This window comes from Macrosteles quadrilineatus, unplaced genomic scaffold, assembly GCF_028750875.1.
Source record: "Macrosteles quadrilineatus isolate MER2022 unplaced genomic scaffold, UCM_ALF_1.0 Scaffold_9__3_contigs__length_116548681, whole genome shotgun sequence".
Classification (NCBI taxonomy): domain Eukaryota; kingdom Metazoa; phylum Arthropoda; class Insecta; order Hemiptera; family Cicadellidae; genus Macrosteles; species Macrosteles quadrilineatus.
The window spans coordinates 72,039,584-72,059,640 of record NW_026542602.1 but is presented as its reverse complement, the minus strand read 5'-3'; the positions used below and the strand labels follow the sequence as shown (position 1 = coordinate 72,059,640).

The following is a 20,057-nucleotide window of genomic DNA, read 5'->3' as shown; positions in this document are numbered from 1 at the left end:
CGCAAAGGGGAGGTTAAATTAGACAAATTAGGGATATATTGAGACAGAAATTTGGACATTTCTAATAAACACATTAAAGGTTTAATGCCCTCTTTAGAAACTACTTTATCTACAAAGTTTACTGAGCTTACCCTAAACTGAAACTTGTCTTTGTTGAACTTAACATTATAGTCTTTTGCTTTCTGAAGAACTTTGTTAAGAATAATATCGTGTTCTTATTCAATAGAACCAGCTATGATTAAATCATCAAAGTAAATTTTACCACTAAGTCTAGCCATAATTTCCTCAGGCTTAGGAATTAGAAAAGGTTCTTTCTTAATACTAGCAGTACCTGGGGACCGAGCATTGCTCGGGAAAAATAATTAGTTTACCCTGAAAGCAGTTTAGTATTGCAGATACATTAATCCACTCCCAAACTCCACACTGCTCACCTTCACTACTTCCTTCACCACTCCATACGTCGTGGACCTGTTTGCCTTCCTTCGTCCTTCCCTATACCATTATAGAACTGCAGATACATAAATGCCACAGACAGTTCCCATACTCTGCACTGCTAGCCTTACTACGTCCTTCACCATTTCCTACGTCATGGACCTGTTTTCCTCCCTTCTCATAGCATTTTAGGATTGCAGATACCTTAATCTAATCCCCCTGTAACAGTTCCCACACTCCAGTATGATCACCTTTAATACTTCCTATGTCACGGACCTGTTTCACTCTCTTCCAACGGCATTTTAGGATTGCAGATACCCTAATCTAATCGTCATTAACAGTTCCCACACTTCGTACTGCTTGCCTTTACTACTTCCTTCACCACTTCCTACGTCGCGGACCTGATTCCCTTCCTTCCCATAGCATTTTAGGATTGCAGATTCCTTAATCTACTCGTCATAAGCAGTTCCCACAACCCGGACAGTATACCTTGACTACTTCCCTCACCACTTCTTACGACGCGGACCTGTTTCCCTCCCTTCCCATAGCATTTTAGGTTTGCAGATACCTTAATCTAATCGTCATAAACAGTTCCCACACTCCGGACTGCTTGCCTTTACTACTTCCTTCACCACTTCCTACTTCGCGGACCTGTTTCCCTCCCTTCCCATAGCATTTTAGGATTGTAGATACTTTAATCTAATCCCCATAGCAGTTAAGATAGCCAAACCCTTTTACAGGGAAATAGAAAAGACAAAATATTAATAGGCATGGAGCTTTTGTGTATTGATATAATAGTTTTATTTGCTGAATTCCTGTAATTTTAAGTCCTATAAAACTCATTGAAGAACTCTTTTCTTCTTTAAAAAAGGCTGCAAAAGTGCCATTTACCACTCACAAATTTAATACCTAGATTGCCTTAAAAACTCACTAAAATACATGACATTTTCAAAATTTTTCCACCCCCCCCCCCCCCTCTGCGCTGGGGAGATCATGGTAACAGGGCCCACAATTAAATGTGGGGGCCAAGACTTCCTTCACCACTTCCTACGTCGTGGACCTGTTTTCCTCCCTTCCCACGGCATTTTAGGTTTGCAGCTACCTTAATATATTCGTCATTAACAGTTCCCACACTCCAGACTGCTTGCCTTTACTACTTCATTCACCACTTCCTACGTCGCGGACCTGTTTCCCTCCCTTCCCATAGCATTTTTGGATTGCAGATACCATAATCTAATCGTCATAAACAGTTCCCACACTCCAGACTGCTCGCCTTTACTATTTCCTTCACCACTTCCTGCGTCGCGGACCTGTTTCCCTCCCTTCCCATAGCATTTTAGGATTGTAGATATCTTAATATAATCCTCCTAAACAGTTCCCTTATTACCCTTACTCCACACTGTTACCCTTGACTACAATGTATTGAGTAATCTTCAGTATAATCTTTGCTTAATAGTAACAACTGATGTTTTCCTTTTGTACTGTATTTTTAATTTGCTAGTATACTGTGGAAATCGTTGGAGCCTTTTTCGAGATCTTGGTGCAAGCATACATACATACATACATACATACAAGCAAACATTGCTCGTATTAGAGTATAGGATTAAGTTCCTTACAATCGAGACATAACCTTAAGCTTTGATCCGGTTTTAGCGAATTTCCCATATAGGGAATAAGCTATTACCGTAGTACTCATGGTAAGACCTGGACTCGGGACCGATTTTTTTTTCGTTTTGAGGTCCCTAGAGGCCAAAAACACCATCCGTTCAAATTCACACACATATATATATATATATATATATGTGTGTCCGTTAGCGCGATAACTCTAGCAAAAATGATCCGTTTTTGATGAAATTTGGTACAAACGTGTAAACATACGTTTATTCGAACGAGTTCGCAAACCAGCATGATCGGACAATGGGAACGGGGGTTTATGGGGGCTTTTATGAGGTAAAAATGGGTTTTTCTCATTTTCGACCCAAAAAACATACAATTTTTTTCCAAACAATTTTGTAGAGCTTAAAAAAAAATAATTTAGTATACTGAAGCGTTATAATGCGCCTAATGGTTACGGAGAAAATTTCAAAAAATTGTAAATTTAAAATTCTCATGTTATTCTTATGGAGAATAAGTAAACTGTTGTAGTTTGCTAGTTTATTAACATATTTTGCCCAAATTTGGAAAATGTTTTTATTTCTTACTAACTATTAACATTTTACATAAAAAACAGTTTTACCCTCCCTGTTGCAGCAAACCTAAGTATGTGTTAAACTAATTCTATAAATAGGGAATAAATGTGATATTTTTAAGGAGACAATTTAGTGTAAATCCAATCAGGCAAATGGAAATTCGCTTAGTCTGCAGGTTTGCTGCGGCGGGGGTATTTCTACTATTACTAGGCTTTGTACCTACCTAATCAGTAGGTCGATTGGCCTCTGCAATGATACCTTCAATTCTTAACTTATCTAATGTGTCTTTAAGCTTAGCATATAGGCTAAGGGGAACGCGCCTAAGTGGGTGAACTTTGGGTGTAGCATTAAATAAATAAATAAATAAAAATGCCTTTATTTAGCAAGTGTTCTTCAGTACATACTGCTTTACAGGATAACTCTTGTCAATTTATTTACTAATACGAAATAAAACTAATAACAAAAAGTACAGAATCTATTTACAAAATTTGAGGTCCTTTTTCTATACATTTCTTTTAGCTTATTTCTAAAGGCTGGAACACCCAGCAACTTAAGATCACAGGGGAGGTCATTATACAACTTGGGCCCAAAGTATGAAAAGCCTCTCCTGGCAATCTCCAGCCTCACTCTCGGGAAGTGAAACTGCTTTTCCTGTCGAGTATTGTACCGAGACACCCGATCGCGGGAGACCAGTCTTTCCATCAGGTAGCTGGTTCTTTTTTGACCAGTACCCGATGAACCAGAGTGCAGGTTTGCATCCTGCACACGGCTGCTGAGGGCAAAAGACTGGCAGTTTTTTCAAATTCAGATATATGATCGCGTTTCCGCAGACCATATATAAATATTACTGCAGTGTTCTGAAGTTTTTGAATCCTTTCCATGCCCTCATTCGTGATGCTGTTGCCATATGAAGGAAAACAGTAGTAGTATAGCACTGACAAGACAATTGATTGAATCAGCTGAATCTTGGCTGTCTCAGGTAGGATGGTTCGGCATTTGTACAGACCCCGCAATCTACCCAACGCCAGCTGGGAAACATGGGTGATATGATCAGAGAAGGTAAGACCACTGTCTAATATTACGCCCAAAGTCCTGGCAGTGTGGCTCACCTTCAACTCCACGTCATCAAGTTTTACCTGCACGTCTCCATCAATGATCAATTGAACAAGTCTATTAGTCTATGTGGACGGGCAAATGCAAGGTTAAAAGAGGCCGCCAACCTCTTAAAAAAAAAAAAACATAGTTGGGCGGAGCAATATGAAGAACAGTGCATTTCTCCCGGTTTAACTTGAGACCATGCTTCATGGACCACTCACTGACATTTGCCAAATCCAAGTTCATCCTCGCAACAGCTTGGTCAATTGAGTTGACATCATAGGATAAATGCATCTGACATGCAGTCATCTGCATAGGCGTGCACATTGCAGAAGTGTACGCAATTGGATATGTCTGCAGTGTACAGGGTGAATAAAATGGGACCCAGACAGCTCCCCTGCGGCACTCCCGGACTTTGTCAAGGGGAAGTGAAACATCAGCTCCCACTCTAGTCACCTGTTCTCTTTTTTCCAAGTACGACTGCATCCAAGCAATTGCATTATCCATAAAACCAAGATGTCCCAATTTGCGAGAAGTAAACTGTGGCTTATAGAGGCAAACGCCTGTGAATAGTCAAGCATGACAACAGAGCTACACCTGCCCCGGTCCCTCGCCTCAAACAAGTCTGCAAACATATTCACCAATGCAGTGCAGGTACTGTGGTTTCTTCTAAACCCTGACTGTAATTTTGGAAGGATTTGTTCTTTTTCTAAATGTTCTAGAATTTGTTTTATTGCTATTTTTTCCAGTCTTTTGATATGGTAGGCAAGACTGATATAGGTCTAAGCTCACTGAAGTCAGTAGGATAAGATTTTTTTGGCAATGTAACCATTGGTGTAACCTTTAGCTAAGGTTACTGTAATGGTTGTCGTAAGGTTGTATATTAAAGGTTGTCGTCAATGTTTTGCTGACAGTTCATACAATTGTGAGAATTGAACCAATATGGAAGATGAATTAATAAGACACCTTTAGCAATAAACAATTTGTATTTAAAAATTACATATGCTAAAATACAAATTATTTTAACGAAAATCAAGGTTAGGTAATAAATTATTTTTTTGCAATATTACAATAAAAGTTGTATGAAAAAGTATCTCCAGAGCTCAGCTTGGCCTTTATGTTGGGTTGTCTTTAAGTTTGGGCTAATTCGCTTTCAATGTACATGTGCAGGCTTGCACATCTCCATTATTTGTAATGTATAGCCGCATAAGCTGCGCAGTTCCTAATGCGGGCTAGGCTATATTTATTTTGAATAGAAATGAGATTACCATCAATGGAAATTCCATTTGTGATTAATTCCACAGCTTCCTCAACAAAATGTTTTAAATACTCTCTGCAATTTGAAGGCTTTTTCTTACCGTAGTATACCCCAACTGGCCAAACTTTTTTGACGATTGATGGTAGGTTAACAATCGATGCCATTATTGGCCAAACTTCCCCCGAACAACTATTAAATAAGGGAAGGTCGTCAATACCAATCAGGAGTTCTATTGTATTTACATTCTTCTCTACAACTTTCTTCCACAGACGTTTAATTCCTGCTGATAAACCAATGTGGCAATAGTATCCAGGATTCATCTCTTGGATCGGAAGTGAAGCAGGAGAGTCAAGAAATGTCCTGGCAGTAGATGGCAAAGTTTCTAAGCATGGATGAGTTTTCAAAACACAGAGTAGTGCCGATAAGGCGACATGTGTAATGTTGTGGTTGATACTCCATTGTCTCAGATTGTTACTGATGCCAGAAACGTTTTCAGAAAAACTGCAAGAGTTATCAGAAAGTTAAATTACATGGAATAAGTGCATATTTAAGTAGACTAGCCTATATTAAATTGGCTTATCCAACCATCCATGGAAATATTCGGTTATTCAAATTGAAATCAACCTTTGTACCAATTCATTTGTACAATTGGCGTTCTATTCTATAACTTTGTTGTGTTGATAGCCAAAATTATAGTAATTAATTACAACATTTTTATGTTTCAGATGACATAGGCCTACGGGTAATAATCGAGAAGATAAATCATATCTCCTCAAGAATGGATGAACTCGAAAAAAAAATAGATACATTAATGAAAAACAATGACAATGATGATGAGGATGACATTAGTAAATACCTCCCAATTCAAACAATAAATCATTTTACAGAGTTTGATAATAAATTGAACAGTCAAGAAAACAAAAAGTCTTTTGTAAGTATTTATAATATGGTAAAATTGTATTGAAAAGACACAATGTATAATTTGATACATCTGTTTAGTCAATTGGAAATAAACAGAGTAGCCTAATCATTCATATTTTGGAAAATGCAAATTTTACTCCTCAATTTATACGGGAGATGTACGGTTTTCTTCAGTTTATTACTGAGTGTGCGGTATTGGGAGGTCGTCGTGGTGGGCTATTTCTGCTCTACACAAGACGCCATTTCATCTACTCAGTCACTATGGAACTGCAACTATGGAGAAGTGGTGAGTCTATTACAGCTACACAGCGACCGTTTCATGCACGTTTCAATATCAGCTCACAATGAGCTATTCTGAGCCATGGCGTAATCTTCAGATGGGTAAAACTTCAGATTGACTTGTGACGGTTCAATTTCGTCCTGGGACAAAATTGTACTGTCAGCCTCGGATAGCTAATCTAAATGAGTATGTCCAGGGTTAGTAGTAATACTAATAATAGTTAGTTTTAAAATATGGGCTCAGATATGGTCGTTAAAGCATCAGCTTTCAGTAAATGACACACTCATCACTGCCCGGGTTAGGCCTTAATTTAAACAAATTAATTAATTTAGAATAATTGGCGTTGATTCCGTGAGTGAAACACTGGTCGTAACTAACTAAAATCGTTAACTTCGAAAATAAAACAAACCTCTACTTAATGGATATACCGTGTTTCACTTTTGGAATTAAAACCAACGATACTTACAATAAACCGAATCGATTGTCGCGGGTCCACGAGCTATTTCGCCCTGGCCTAACACCTACTATTCGACGATGCCAGAGTTGTTTCACCACTGGCCAATTACCGGGCTATTCCACCCTCGACCTACGGTTTCGCGATGTATTCCAATTCTCTTACCTGGGAGAGATGTTGCTAGCTATTCGCCCAGCGCTCAAGTCCCACTGTCCCAGTGTCCCGTGTCCTGTGCGGCTTTTAAAGGGGTCGCGACGCTAGCGCAGTATGTGGCCGCTCGGAGAACTAATGACTCTGCGCGGGACATTTGAAATCGCCTAAACGCTCGTTTTCTGATCTCGTAAAATTTTTACCGTTACACCCCCTCTTTAGTTCGGGATGAGAAAAAAAACGCACAAAAAAAATCTCTCACTTCAGATAAATCGACAATGGTGCAATCGTCTCACGTAACTGAAAGGAAAACTCTCGTATCAAATAAAACAATTTCTTTTAATGTTAACGACGCTTTCTCAAACATCAAATACGTATTTAATCGACTCGGCCATTAATCTTCATGCCTTTCTAGAAAAGACTTAAGATCCTTAACGTAAAATACATACTTGTTTGCTTTTGTCATCCCGTGGTTTACTTTGTACCGACCTATGACTTTAACAGGGTCCTTCATATTTCGGCACCAATCGACTCGCTAGCTTCGGTTTTCGACGAGAGCACGTGAGTTCGCTTTAGAACGGACTGACCAACATTGTACCGCACATCCCTTCTCCGTAGGTTATAACTTTTAGCCTGTACGTTAAAGCACAGAAAACGTACTACTATAACCCAGAATGCCAACCGCATGGTAAAAAGCATTAAGCGGTTTCAGAGAGCTTTGCCTGTCAATCGTAGGCAGCGCCACCAGCGTTGCCATGCACTTAGCATTGCAACGCTGGTGGCGCTGCCTACGGTTGACAGGCAAAGCTCTCTCAAACCGCTTAATGCTTTTTACCATGCGGTTGGCATTCTGGGTTATAGTAGTACGTTTTCTGTGGTTAAAGGCAGTTCGGAGGTTCTTTCTGGGATCATCGTACAATTTAGTAAAACGTCGTATCCGTTTGGCGTGTTTTCCCTCACGCTCTGGCTCTCCTGGCAATTCCGAAGTAAATTGGTCGTATGAGGACGGATCTTTGCTTACCTTTGCAAACGAAGTATGATTCCCACGATTTGGGTTCGGTTGCTCGGTAACCTTTGAGGTTTGTAGAGAAGGCTTGAAATGCGTGACTACGGGACAGATTGTGACTCGTACATCTTCAGCTGGTGGCTGCTTAACGGGGTTTCGTGGCAAAGCATCGGCGACTCTATTGTCGGTCCCCTTAAGATTCTCGCCCTTAAATTTTCATATCTTGTTTGAAATGACAAGTCTTAACGTTGTACGTGATCAAGCCTAGTTTATGTAGCGTATCTACTCCCAAAATAACATCGCTAGTCAGCGAAGGTAGATGGAATGCATTTAAAACGTTTTTCATATTGTCAATCGTAGCCTCAAACTCGAAAAGCTCAGTTTGTTTCGCTGTAGTACCGTCCGCAAATCGAGTCTCAATAGAAACTGGCTTAGGCCTGATTTCACAACAGTAGTGGTGAACCCAGAAAGACATGACACTTTAGGTGTTTTTTCCCATAAGAATAACATGGGATCATTTTTTGGCCACCAAAACCAAAAATCCTGATCTTTGCCTACACATCCCTATATAATTGTCAAACCTTATTCCTCACTTATTTTCTGCTATTCATTGAACCAGGAGCAGGAACAACCCACCAACTGTCCCATAGTATAGTAGTGTAAAAACGCTATTCACTGCATGTGCAGCAGGAGCAACTCCCAATTGTCCCATAGCACCCCATCATGTGTACAGGATATTTTACTCCATGTTGTGTGTTTCATCTGTTTTGGTTCAAATAAGTAGTAGTATAGTGTGCCGCTGCTGTTTTTTTTAGCGGATTTCCCATATAGGGAATAAGCTATTACCGTAGTACTCATGGTAAGACCTGGACGCGGGACCGATTTTTTTTTTCATTTTGAGGTCCCTAGAGGCCAAAAACACCATCCGTTCAAATTCATATATATATATATATATTTATATATTTATATATTTATATATTTATATATTTATATATATATATATATATATATATATATATATGTGTGTCCGTTAGCACGATAACTCGAGCAAAAATGATCCGATTTTGATGAAATTTGGTACAAACGTGTAAACCTACGTTAATTCGAACGAGTTCGCGATCCAGCATGATCGGACGATGGGAACGGGGGTTTACGGGGGGTTTTATGGGGTAAAAATAGGTTTTTCCCATTTTTGGCCCAAAAAACATAAAATTTAGGAATTTCTTTCCAAACCATTTTGTAGAGCTTAAAAAAACAAATAATTTAGTATATTGAAGCGTTATAATGCGCCTAATGGTTACGGAGAAAATTCCAAAAAATTGTAAATTTAAAATTCCCATGTTATTCTTATGGAGAATAAGTAAATTGTTGTAGTTTGCTTGTTTATGAACATATTTTGATCAAATTTGGAAAATGTTTTTATTTCTTACTAACTATTAACGTTTTACAAAAAAAAAACAGTTTTACTCTCCCTGATGCAGCAAACCTAAGTACTAGTTAAACTAATTCTATTTAAATAGAGAATAAATGTTATATTTTTAAGTAGACATTTCAGTGTAAATCCAATCAGTCAAATGGAAATTCGCTTAGTCTGCAGGTTTGCTGCGGCGGGGATATTTTTTTTTTTTTTTTTTTTGAGGAGCGGCATATTTGGGCCAACTCCCCCGCCCCATGCCTAATTGCGAGTACATCTACCATTCCCCTTTCCAGTTGTTCTTGATATGTTGATATGTTGTTGTCTATATTTCTGTCTCAAAATCATTCTCAAAATCGAGCGTGGTTTGCACGTGCTTCCGGCTCATGGCGCGGGCGCGCTCTCGGTCGCGGGCGTGCTCCCTTGGACATCTTTTGCAGAAATCCATGAATTCTGGCTACTTGGGAACCCAAGCCATTTGACATACAATAAATCACCTTTTCTCCTAATTACCTTCTCTACCAAATACATGTCTTTATACTTGGTCTTTAACAACTCCTCTGTATAGAATCCTCCCCTTATTATATTGCCATTTTCATCTTTAAAGATATAAATTTAAACATTTTTGTTTTTTCTGCCCCTGAGCTATTAGACTTAATAAATGGTTTCAAGTTACCTTTGTCAGTAGCTCAAATATTTGGATTTGAGCTACTGACAAAGGTAACTTGAAACCATTTATAAAGATATAAGTCACAGGCTTTGTATTCTTAACTTCTGCTATTGTAAATAACTCCCCTGTCCAATTTGGGGTATATCCTTTACTAAACACATGTTTATACTTGGAAATTCTCACACTATCACCTACCTTATATCTTGGCTTTTTAACTTGCACTACTTTAGAAGTCAACCTCTCATGCACATATTTACTATTTTTAACATTCACTTGGTTAGGCTTCATTCCTATAGATCTATGCACTTTATTATTATATTTTCGAATTAACTTTGGAAGTAAATCCAACCATTTATAACTTCCCTGAGCACTAAATTCCCTATATAACCAATTCTTTAAAGTTCTCTGGAACCTCTCCACAATTGCAGCCTTAGTTGTAGAAAATGTGTGATAGTGATTAATATTTAATTTTTTCATTAGTTTGCTAAAATATTGATTAAAAAATTCTTTTCCATTGTCAGATTGAATGTTTTAGCGAATTTCCCTTTAGGGAAGTAGCTATTACCGTAGGTCTCATGGTAAGACTTAGGCCCGGGACCAATTTACTTTTTCATTTTGATGTCCCCAGAGGCCAAAAACACCACTCGTTCAAATTTTTATATATGTATATATATATATATATATATGTGTCCGTGAACACGATAACTTGAGTAATTTTTATCCGATTTTGATGAAATTTGGTTTGAAGGTGTAAGGCGGGATAAACTTGAATGAGTTCGCGATCCAGCATGATCGGACCATGGGAACAGGGTTTTATGGGGGGTTTTATGGGGTAAAAATTGGTTTTTCTCACTTTTGACCCTCAAAACACAAAATTTCCCAATTTTTCTCTAAACCTTCTTAAAGAACTTAAAAAAACAAACAATTCAGTATATCAAAGTGTTTTTGTACGGTTATTGGTTACGGAGAAAACTAAAAAAATGGTAAATTTAAAATTCCCATGCTATTCTTATGGAGAATATTGTAAAATGTTGTAGTTTGCTTGTTTATGGATATCTTTTGATCAAACTTGGCAAATATATTCATTTTATACTAAGCAATAATTATTTTACTTAAAACACACACTTTATTAGTTTCCTTGTAGCAGCAAACCTAGGTACTCGTTAAACCTAATGTTATTTAAATAGATCAATTGAAAATCAATTCAGCCAAATGGAAATTCGCTTAGGCGTCAGGTTTGCTGCGGCGGGGGTATTAAACCCCCTTTGGTAGAATGGTTTTAATGGCTTCTGTAACCACCAACCCTGTCTTATTCTTTAGTGGAGCAGCATAAGCTTTTTTAGAAAAAGTATCTATTAAAGTTAAAATATATTTATTGCCAGAATTCTCTCTAGCATAGTTTTGCATATCAATTAAATCTATTTGTATGGTTTCGTTTATACCCAATACTTTAAAAGACTTTCTTGCAGGCTTATGAAGTTCGTATGCAATTTTATTCATTTTTTATAACATCACCCTTTCCTGTAACTCTAAATACATCACCATTAGCCCCAATCAATAGATTATCTTCCATTCTTTTATATACATAGTTTTCTGGTATATATGGTCTGTTATCTATATACTTAAATCCACTCAAAGATGTGGGGTCAGCAACTAATAAATCAGGATTGTATTCCATCAAATTAAAATTTTTTTCTCCATATACAAATTTTGATCCATCATAATGCATAGCTTGTGACATTAGACAAATATCATCCAAATGTCCCCCCTCTGGTAGATTCCTTATAAATTGTTTTTTGGCATCCCAACATTTTTCTTTTTTATCAAAAGTTATAGTCTGTTCTTTTATAACACAGTCAGTTTCATCAATAGCAGGTTTTACACGTACTAACCTTTTATTATTAAAATTCCAATAGCTTGCTTCCATTTTTGGAACTTGTGAAACATTCACAGCATCTTTACTATCTGTACCTTCCATCAAATCACTAGCATTCCAAACACCATTCTCTGATTCTAAAAATTCATAATTATTATCGTCCTGTACAAATTTACCATCTTCTTTTCGTATTAAAGTCTGTTGTAAAGTGGGCACATCATCTAAACTTTCACCCTTTTCCACATTAGTAATTTTCTGTTTCTTAGCATTCCAAACACCATTCTCTGATTCTAAAAATCCATAATTATTATTGTCTTGTACAAATTTGCCATCTTTTCGTATTAATGTCTGTTGTAAAGTGGGCACATCATCTAAACTTTCACCCTTTTCCACATTAGTAATTTTCTGTTTTTTAGCATTCCAATTTTTATTCTTAGATTCTAAAAACTCATATTTAGTTTTACCTTGTAAAAAGACATCACCTTTTCTAGTTAATGTCTGCCCCAAAGTTGATACATCATCTACAAACTCTCCATCTTTAACATTACCAATTTTACGGTTTAAACAATTCCAACTATCGTCTTTTAAATTTAAAGTAGGTTCATGAGCCGCCCTAGGTTCTGCAGGTTTATTATATGGATTACATAAACGATAAAATTTATCTATAAACATATTTTTATTTAATAAATAATTCCACTTTCTCTCAATTCCTCAATAATGGAATCTATTTCATTATCCACTCTGAGTTACCAGCTTGGCGACTTAGCCATAGAAGTCTTAACCTATCTACAAGCTCATTAGGATCATCCCAATAAATATAGTCTCTTTTATTACCAGTCACTTGCCTCAAACCTTCACCAACAGATCTAAATAGAGGTTTAATTATATTAAGATATTTAGTATGTTTATTTCTTGAAATTGGTGCACCATCTTTGTAACTCTTTAAATGTCCATTTGTAGCTTCCAAAATCTCTTTATAATTTTGCAAATCAACCTGAGCATAATCTTCAGGTTCTTTTAAAGTTAACAATTCCCACAAACCTTTTGTTCCCTTGTAGGTTTTATTTGCAACTGTAACATCATTATTAGCAATTTCAACTTCCTTATTTCCAATAAAAAATTTATTTGCTTCTCGTCTAATACAATTCTCCATCAAATTCAAGACCAAATTAGAGAGATTATGGAGCGACAGGAAAGAATGGAAGAAAAATTAGATTTGGTCAAGAAGACAGTAGATGAACTAACAACAAATAGAACTTCCAAAATAGAATCATTCACTAATATTCCCTGTGAAAATCAAAAGGCATTCGAAAAATTAGAAGAGAATTTAAATGATGAAGAAACGTACAAACAATTTTAAGTATTAAGACTGAATCATCTAATGCTGCTTGTAAGTTGCAGAAATTTGAGCGTGGCTGGTACAGGGGTAGGTCTAGCCTGTTTGGGAATACAATTATATCCCTCCTCAGAATTAATATCAAACACAGCAATCATCATCGTTATAGTATTCCATGTCACTACATTTAAACGAAAACCTCACGTTTAACCGTGTAGTGCTGACAATAGCTATGCAAGGTTAATTTAGCTATTATCGTATACAATATAGCACATAACCGACTAGAGTTTAAAAGGTTTCTATGTACAGTTTTAATTACAATTGGGAATCAGTAATTTTTTGTTTGCTGCTAAAAACCCTCTGGTAAAATTGTTATGAAGAACATACTGTTTTCTACATCAACACAGACAAAACAACTTCATTTTAGCGAATTTCCCATATAGGGAATAAGCTATTACAGTAGGTCTCATGGTAAGACCTGGGCCCGGGACCGATTTATTTTTTTGTTTTGAGGTCCCCAGAGGCCAAAAACACCATCCGTTCAAATTCATATATATATATATTTATATGTTTATATATATATATGTGTAAACCTACATTTAATCGAACGAGTTCGCTAACCAGCATGATCGGACCATGGGAACGGGGGTTTATGGTGGGGTTTTATGGAGAAAAAATGGGGTTTTCCCATTTTTGACGCAAAAAAGATAAAATTTTGGAATTTCTTTCCCAGCCATTTTGTAGAGTTTAAAAAAATAAATAGTTTAGTATATTAAAGCATTGTTGTATGCCTAAGGGATAGGGAGAAAATTTAAAAAAGGGCAAATTTAAAATTCCCATGTTATTCTTATGGAGAAAATGAAAACTGTTGTAGTTGACTTGTTTATGGATATATTTTGATAAAATTTAGCACATTTATTTATTTCATTCTATACTATTGACGTTCGGTCAAAAAAACACTGTTTACCTTCCCCGTAGCAGCAAACCTAAGCACTCGTTAAATCTAACGTTTTTTAAATTGGGAATAAATATGTCTTATTTATGGAAATATTTTAGTAAATATGTATAATCAGACAAGTTGAAATTCGCTTAGTCTGCAGGTTTGCTGTGGCGGGGGTATTTGTTTATACATCAAACAAGTTAACACTAAATAATTCTTTTTTATGTAAAAATTATGTAGGCCTAGCTATTATAATTAATTTATTTTTAATTTGTTACAGATCAAAATGCTCGAAAATATCGGGGGGAAGGAATTAAAACAAAGCATCAATGCAATGATGAGGAGGGCCACTGCAGACGAGGTTGCTATGAATATGTCTTATACAGGGAAATCTGTGGGAAAAAAAGAAAAATTGACTTTTTCTAAATTTAATGTCTGCAAATGTGTTCACAGTAAGTGTTATAGGAACACCACAGATTTGTTAATTAAAGAGAAAAAATAAACACAATTGTTTTTAAAATAAAAATACAAGATTGAGATTGCCATGAAGGTAAAACTATATCGAACTGAAGGGTGAAACCAACTTAAAATGTTGGCAGCTAAAACTTACTTGCACTATATAAAATTAGCTTGAGATTTTCCTGTACGTGCCATTAGGATATGTAATGTAATTTTTGTTTGGGAAAACTTTCAAATTGAATTTTCAATATTGAGACCCCTAAAAACAAGTCCAAACACAACAACAACACAACAACAACAACACACACAACAAGTTTAGTAAGACAAAAGTTTTCTAGTTTTTTTTTTTAAATTGATTCTCTGTGAAAATCCCACTGTACACCACCCAAACATACTGGCAACTTATTTTAGTATCTTACCCTATTACAGATGTATAATTAACTATCAGTCAAAAATCTATTGTTGGTTAAAAGAAAATTACATGGTAGGCTATATTGTGTTTTTAAAAGATAATTGTTTTTATAAACAAAATATGCGTACTATATTGTTGGTTATGACCTTTGGGTGCTATTTAACTTCAATTATTGTTGCAGTTGCAGCTAAAAAGCGATTTAAAGAAGCGACAGAGCTGGAAATAAAACAAAGCATCAGTTTGTGGCTGCAAATGGCCAGTTTTAGAGTTAGCAGAAGGTTCGTAGAGCATTGTAATGAATCATACATTTGTCTATTGTATTAGGTTTACTGGTTTACATTTGTTGTGATATGTGTGAACAAATTTCTCACTTGATCAAGGTAATTGGGACCGATAGTGGGTAAATCTAACAAGGTAAAATTCAAGTAATATGTAAAACAAGGAAGCCAACTTTGTCGGGTGACTGTAGGAAAATACTTATTTGGTAGAATACAACTCCCAATAAATATGTGTTGTTTGAAATACAATTTAAAAATGAACAGCTGTTTCATTAAAAGTATTATTCTCATGGCCAAAATGTAAACAACTCTGTGGAGGGATCTTTAAAGGATTCTGGGGCAGAGTCCTAAGGGATTTTGCTTAGTTTTTCTTTTGATAGCTCATCTACAGACCAAGACCTTTCTTTGGACACCCCTACCAGGTTTCTACGCCCAACCGTTCTCTCAAATTAGTGGGGACAAAGTTTCCAATCAAATATTTAGATTCCCCCATGTTAATCTTATGGGAGAAACTCGAACTTTGATGGCCTGTGGGGCAAAGCCCGAGGATTTTTACTACATGAATTGGTAAAAGGGGGCGTCTACACAAAAAATATTTTATTTTGAGACGTCGTTTGTAAAAATCCGTCCTTTATTAACGGAGGAGTAGTGTTTTGTAGAAATCGCCTTCACGTATTATATATAATATGTAAAATTCAAATACCCTTGCCATAGGAAACTTGCTGACTAAGTGAACTTCCAATTGCCTTAGTAGATTTTCACTTAAATATTCCCTTAACACTTTGATTGTGGAAGGTTCGGATCCGACCCCCCTCTCCCCTATCTTACCTGTATTTAACTGTTAAAGTGTGAGCTCAGCATTTACTGTTGTGTTCATATCACCTGTGTGCATAAAGCAGTTCCGCAATTTCATTGCGTTTGGGATATGTGTATGAAAACACATATCCCGATCCGTTTACAGGGAATTTGTGATTGTTTTGTGTGCAGCATATTTGGAAAACCATTAAAAGTGTTTCAAGCAGTTATTATGTTTAAAAATCAGATTGGTTTGGTAAATAATTAATACAAGGTTTAACTCGTACTTAGGTTTGCTGTTACAGGAAGCGAGTTTTTTTATTCTCTCCATAAACCATTTAGCATACAATAATGCTTAAAAATGCGCACTAAATTATTAGTTTTATTAGCTCTACAGTTTGGAAAGGAAAAAATGTTAACCCCAATAAATCTCCTCATAACCCATAGTCCAACCATGCTGGTTCGCAAACTTCTTTGAAAGAAATGTAGTTTAACACGTTTATACAAAATTTCATTAACATTGGATAATTTTTGTTTGAGTTGTCATGCTAAAGACACAGCCACACGTACATACATACACACACAATATATGGGTTTTTGGTCTTTGGGAACCTTTAAACAAAACAGGAAATCGGCCCTGAGTCCAGGCCTTATCATGAGATCTATGGTAATAGCTTATTATTCCCTGCATAGGAAATTTGTTAAAACATGATTATGGTTATAATCATATATAATTTTTGTATAAATATGATATAAATTTTAACAGACAGTGTTTTTGGCCTATGGTAATAGCTTATTCCCAGTATGAGAAATTCGCTAAAAGTTCAAGTATATTAAGATAAATTACTTGAAATCATTATTACTGTAAAATAACAGATACCAACATTTATTGAATATTATAAGTTATACAATACAGTTTTGTGTTTGTATTGTTGTTGTGGTAAGGGCATCAATATTTTTAGAGTAGGTACCGGTACCTAAAGATTTTTATTTTGTTGCAGGAAAAAAGGAGTGCAGGAAAGTGACGATGCGAAAATAGAAAACATGAAACTACAAGAAGACATGCAGCATGTAGATAATTTTGAAACAGAGAAAGAAGTAGCCAGTGCTGAAAGTCAAATAAAAAATATTGACAACAACAACATCCAAGGAGTAGACCAGTTTGTAAGTGAGGTGATTAAAGAAAGCAAGCATGTAACATTAGATACGAGTTCTTCAAATGGCGTTAGTAACGTCCAAGAAGATGAGGACAAATCGATGAAGAATCCTGAAACTTCTGATTCCGTGAATGAGGCTGAATCAAAAAGTAAACATGACAGTGCCAAGACTGATACTTCCGGGTCTCCAACGACTCCACGGCGTTACAATGTTGATGATCATATTGTACCTGGATGTATTTCCAGTGCCATACCTGAAGGCTCATCTGATAAGTAGTTTGTTGTAAAAGTGATGAGATTGAGACACCATGAGTTCTGTAAGTTTATGTTTTATTATTACCTCATCTGGTGTCCAAATTGTGATACTGTTTCAAGAACTATTTTTATATCTAAATTTTTAGTCTTTGTTTCTGTTAAAAATATTACCATGGTAATTAACTTAGTTGTAAGATTTGATATGGGTAAATTAAAAGAATCCAACCGGTGCTGTTTGACAAGATGTAAAATTCAGATTACCGCTGGATTTCCCTAATATCCAGGATACCAATTCCCATTGAAATGGGAGATTAAATTATCCCAATTTTCATAACATCTTGTATTATAAATCTGTAAATATGTTAAATTTATTTGTTTTTTATTACATGTTTAATTTTTATGTTAATACAAAGTCTTAGAATTAATCTAGCAATACATTTTTGTTCACTTTTAGATATCCTTAAGTAATGGATGATGGTATTGTACTTTTAGTTGCAGTTTTTTGTTAGAATCAAATTTTGTTGAGAACATTATGTTTGAACTTTTTCACAACCCTGTGATAAATATATTTGAAAGTTCCTGTAATTTTTTCCAGACATTAATATACTCTTTACCACATAGTTATTAACACAGGATGTTTTCATCATGCTGCTACTTCTAAGTTAATTCATCCACAATGTTTTCTTACTTGTATTTTGCTGCAAAGTTCCATAATAAACACATGTTTATAAATATTTTTTTTATTCTACCCTATCACTTTATTGTTTACTAGCTGTAACCCGCGGGCTTTGCCCCGTTTAACTTCTTAAAATTTTCAAGATTATCTCGTTCCCATGGCTCAATCACGTCCTGGTTGAAGTTTGTTCGCTACGCTCACTCACCTTTGGGTTGGAGCTCGTTCGCTACGCTCACTCACCTTTAGGTTGGAGCTCGTTCGCTGCGCTCACTTGCCTTCAGGTTAGCTCGTTCGCTACGCTAACTCGCCTCCAGGTTGAAGTTCGTTGGCTACGCTCACTCACCTTTTGGTTGCAAATTAGCTGTTCTCATAAATGTAAAAGAAATAATAGTGCTGCACCCTGTTGGTAATTTTTGTAACTTTAATGCTATTGAACATCACAGAACAGAACCAACTTGTTTAATTGAAACAGCTGTTAAGATTCAATAATTTCATTTCTCATAAGGTTAACATGGGAAACTCCAGAGCCACTGGGGCGGAGCCCGAAAGGATTTTTGAAATAAGAATATGCCTATATGTTAATCGGGAATGTGAGCTATCATCATGCCAAATTTCAGCCCAATCCGACCAGTATTTTTCGCGTTCACTTGTCACAAACATACATCCATACATCCAAACTTTCTCATTTATAATATTAGTAGGATTATCAATTATTAAATGTTATAAAACATTAAAGCTCCTCTAGTTAGCTAATATGTCTTGACGCCTATTTTAATATGAAATCAAATTTAATGATTGTTGTATATAAACAAGTTTGAATTATTAACAAAAACTGAAAAAAACCTTGAATTAATAATCCTAGAATTGCAGATGGGGCCAGGGTGTCATTGGAGCAGAAGTATTAGCCCTTACTGGACTGACAGCATATATATCAGTAGACTCCCTCTTATTCGGGACTGAGTCTAGTCCGAATAACGAGTTTTCCGGTTTAACCAACGTCCCCAAAAACTCGTTAAAACGGACTGTTTACTGTGATATTCGACAAATTTAGGAGAGCATTGTATTTAGACATGTGATCACGGGTCTCAAATCTTTCCCACGAGAACAGTCGTTTCAGTACTGTTAAGATCTAGTCCGGTTAAACCAATGTGCTGATCAAAATTGTCCGGTTAAAGAGATGTCATTTCCGCCGAGTGTAGTCCGGTTAAAAGGTGTCCGAATAAGAGGGAGGCTACAGTACAGTAGAACCTCGATAGTTCGACACTTCGTGGACTCAAGGGGTGTCGAGCTATCGAACTATAGGGAGTAAGTGGGCTTTAATATACAGGAAAGTAAAAACACAAGTCTTATATAGAAATCACCCAAATTTATTAAATACTAAAAAGCAATTTCACTGATCATTAGTTAAGTGTCAAGTCAACAATAAATGACTAATTAATGTTCAAGTCAGCTTATATCACAATAGTAACCATTAAATATCACTTGACAAAATAGCTCAGCCCGTGTTGAACTATTGAGTGTCAAACTATTGAAGGTTTACTTTACTCAAGTTTTAGGTGCTGATAAACAGGTTACAGAATTATCTCCATAACGGTTGCAGATATTTCAGGCTTATGTTTCTGCCGATTCTTTAGACCTTGATTATTATATATAGACGATTGTTCTTTTTGAATTAAATTCCGTTTAAAGTAAAATCCCAATTGTCTTAAATATTAGGGGGCCAAATGGCCACTTTCAGATAACCTATTAATTCTGTTAATGGTAGTTGTACAGGTCTAATTATTTTCTTTCAAAATAATCTTCAACAATAACAATTATCGTTATTTGCACTATTTTAATTGCTGTTATTCTAACATATGCAACTGCACAGCATACATGAATAGTTATTTGTGTAACTAGTGTGCAAAGTTGTACTTTGCCGCACATGAGAGTAACGTTTACGCACAAGCCGCAGGCGAGTGTGGAAAGTTTCTCGAGTGCAGCAAAGGCATTTGTGCTTGTGTT

The 20,057-nt window shown here is 36.0% G+C and overlaps 1 protein-coding gene across 1 annotated transcript in view; it reads left to right on the top strand.

The window, feature by feature from the left end:
- The window catches only part of LOC129002146 (tudor domain-containing 6-like), a 37,137-nt gene extending 19,047 nt beyond the window's left edge, over positions 1-18,090 (top strand). The window contains exons 5-8 of the mRNA XM_054429743.1: positions 5,700-5,905; positions 14,302-14,473; positions 15,074-15,170; positions 16,967-18,090. Of these exons, the coding sequence (XP_054285718.1) occupies positions 5,700-5,905; positions 14,302-14,473; positions 15,074-15,170; positions 16,967-17,399 (908 nt within the window). The 3' untranslated portion in view covers positions 17,400-18,090. The remainder of the gene's footprint in view (positions 1-5,699; positions 5,906-14,301; positions 14,474-15,073; positions 15,171-16,966) is intronic.
- Positions 18,091-20,057: the final 1,967 nt, after the last annotated feature.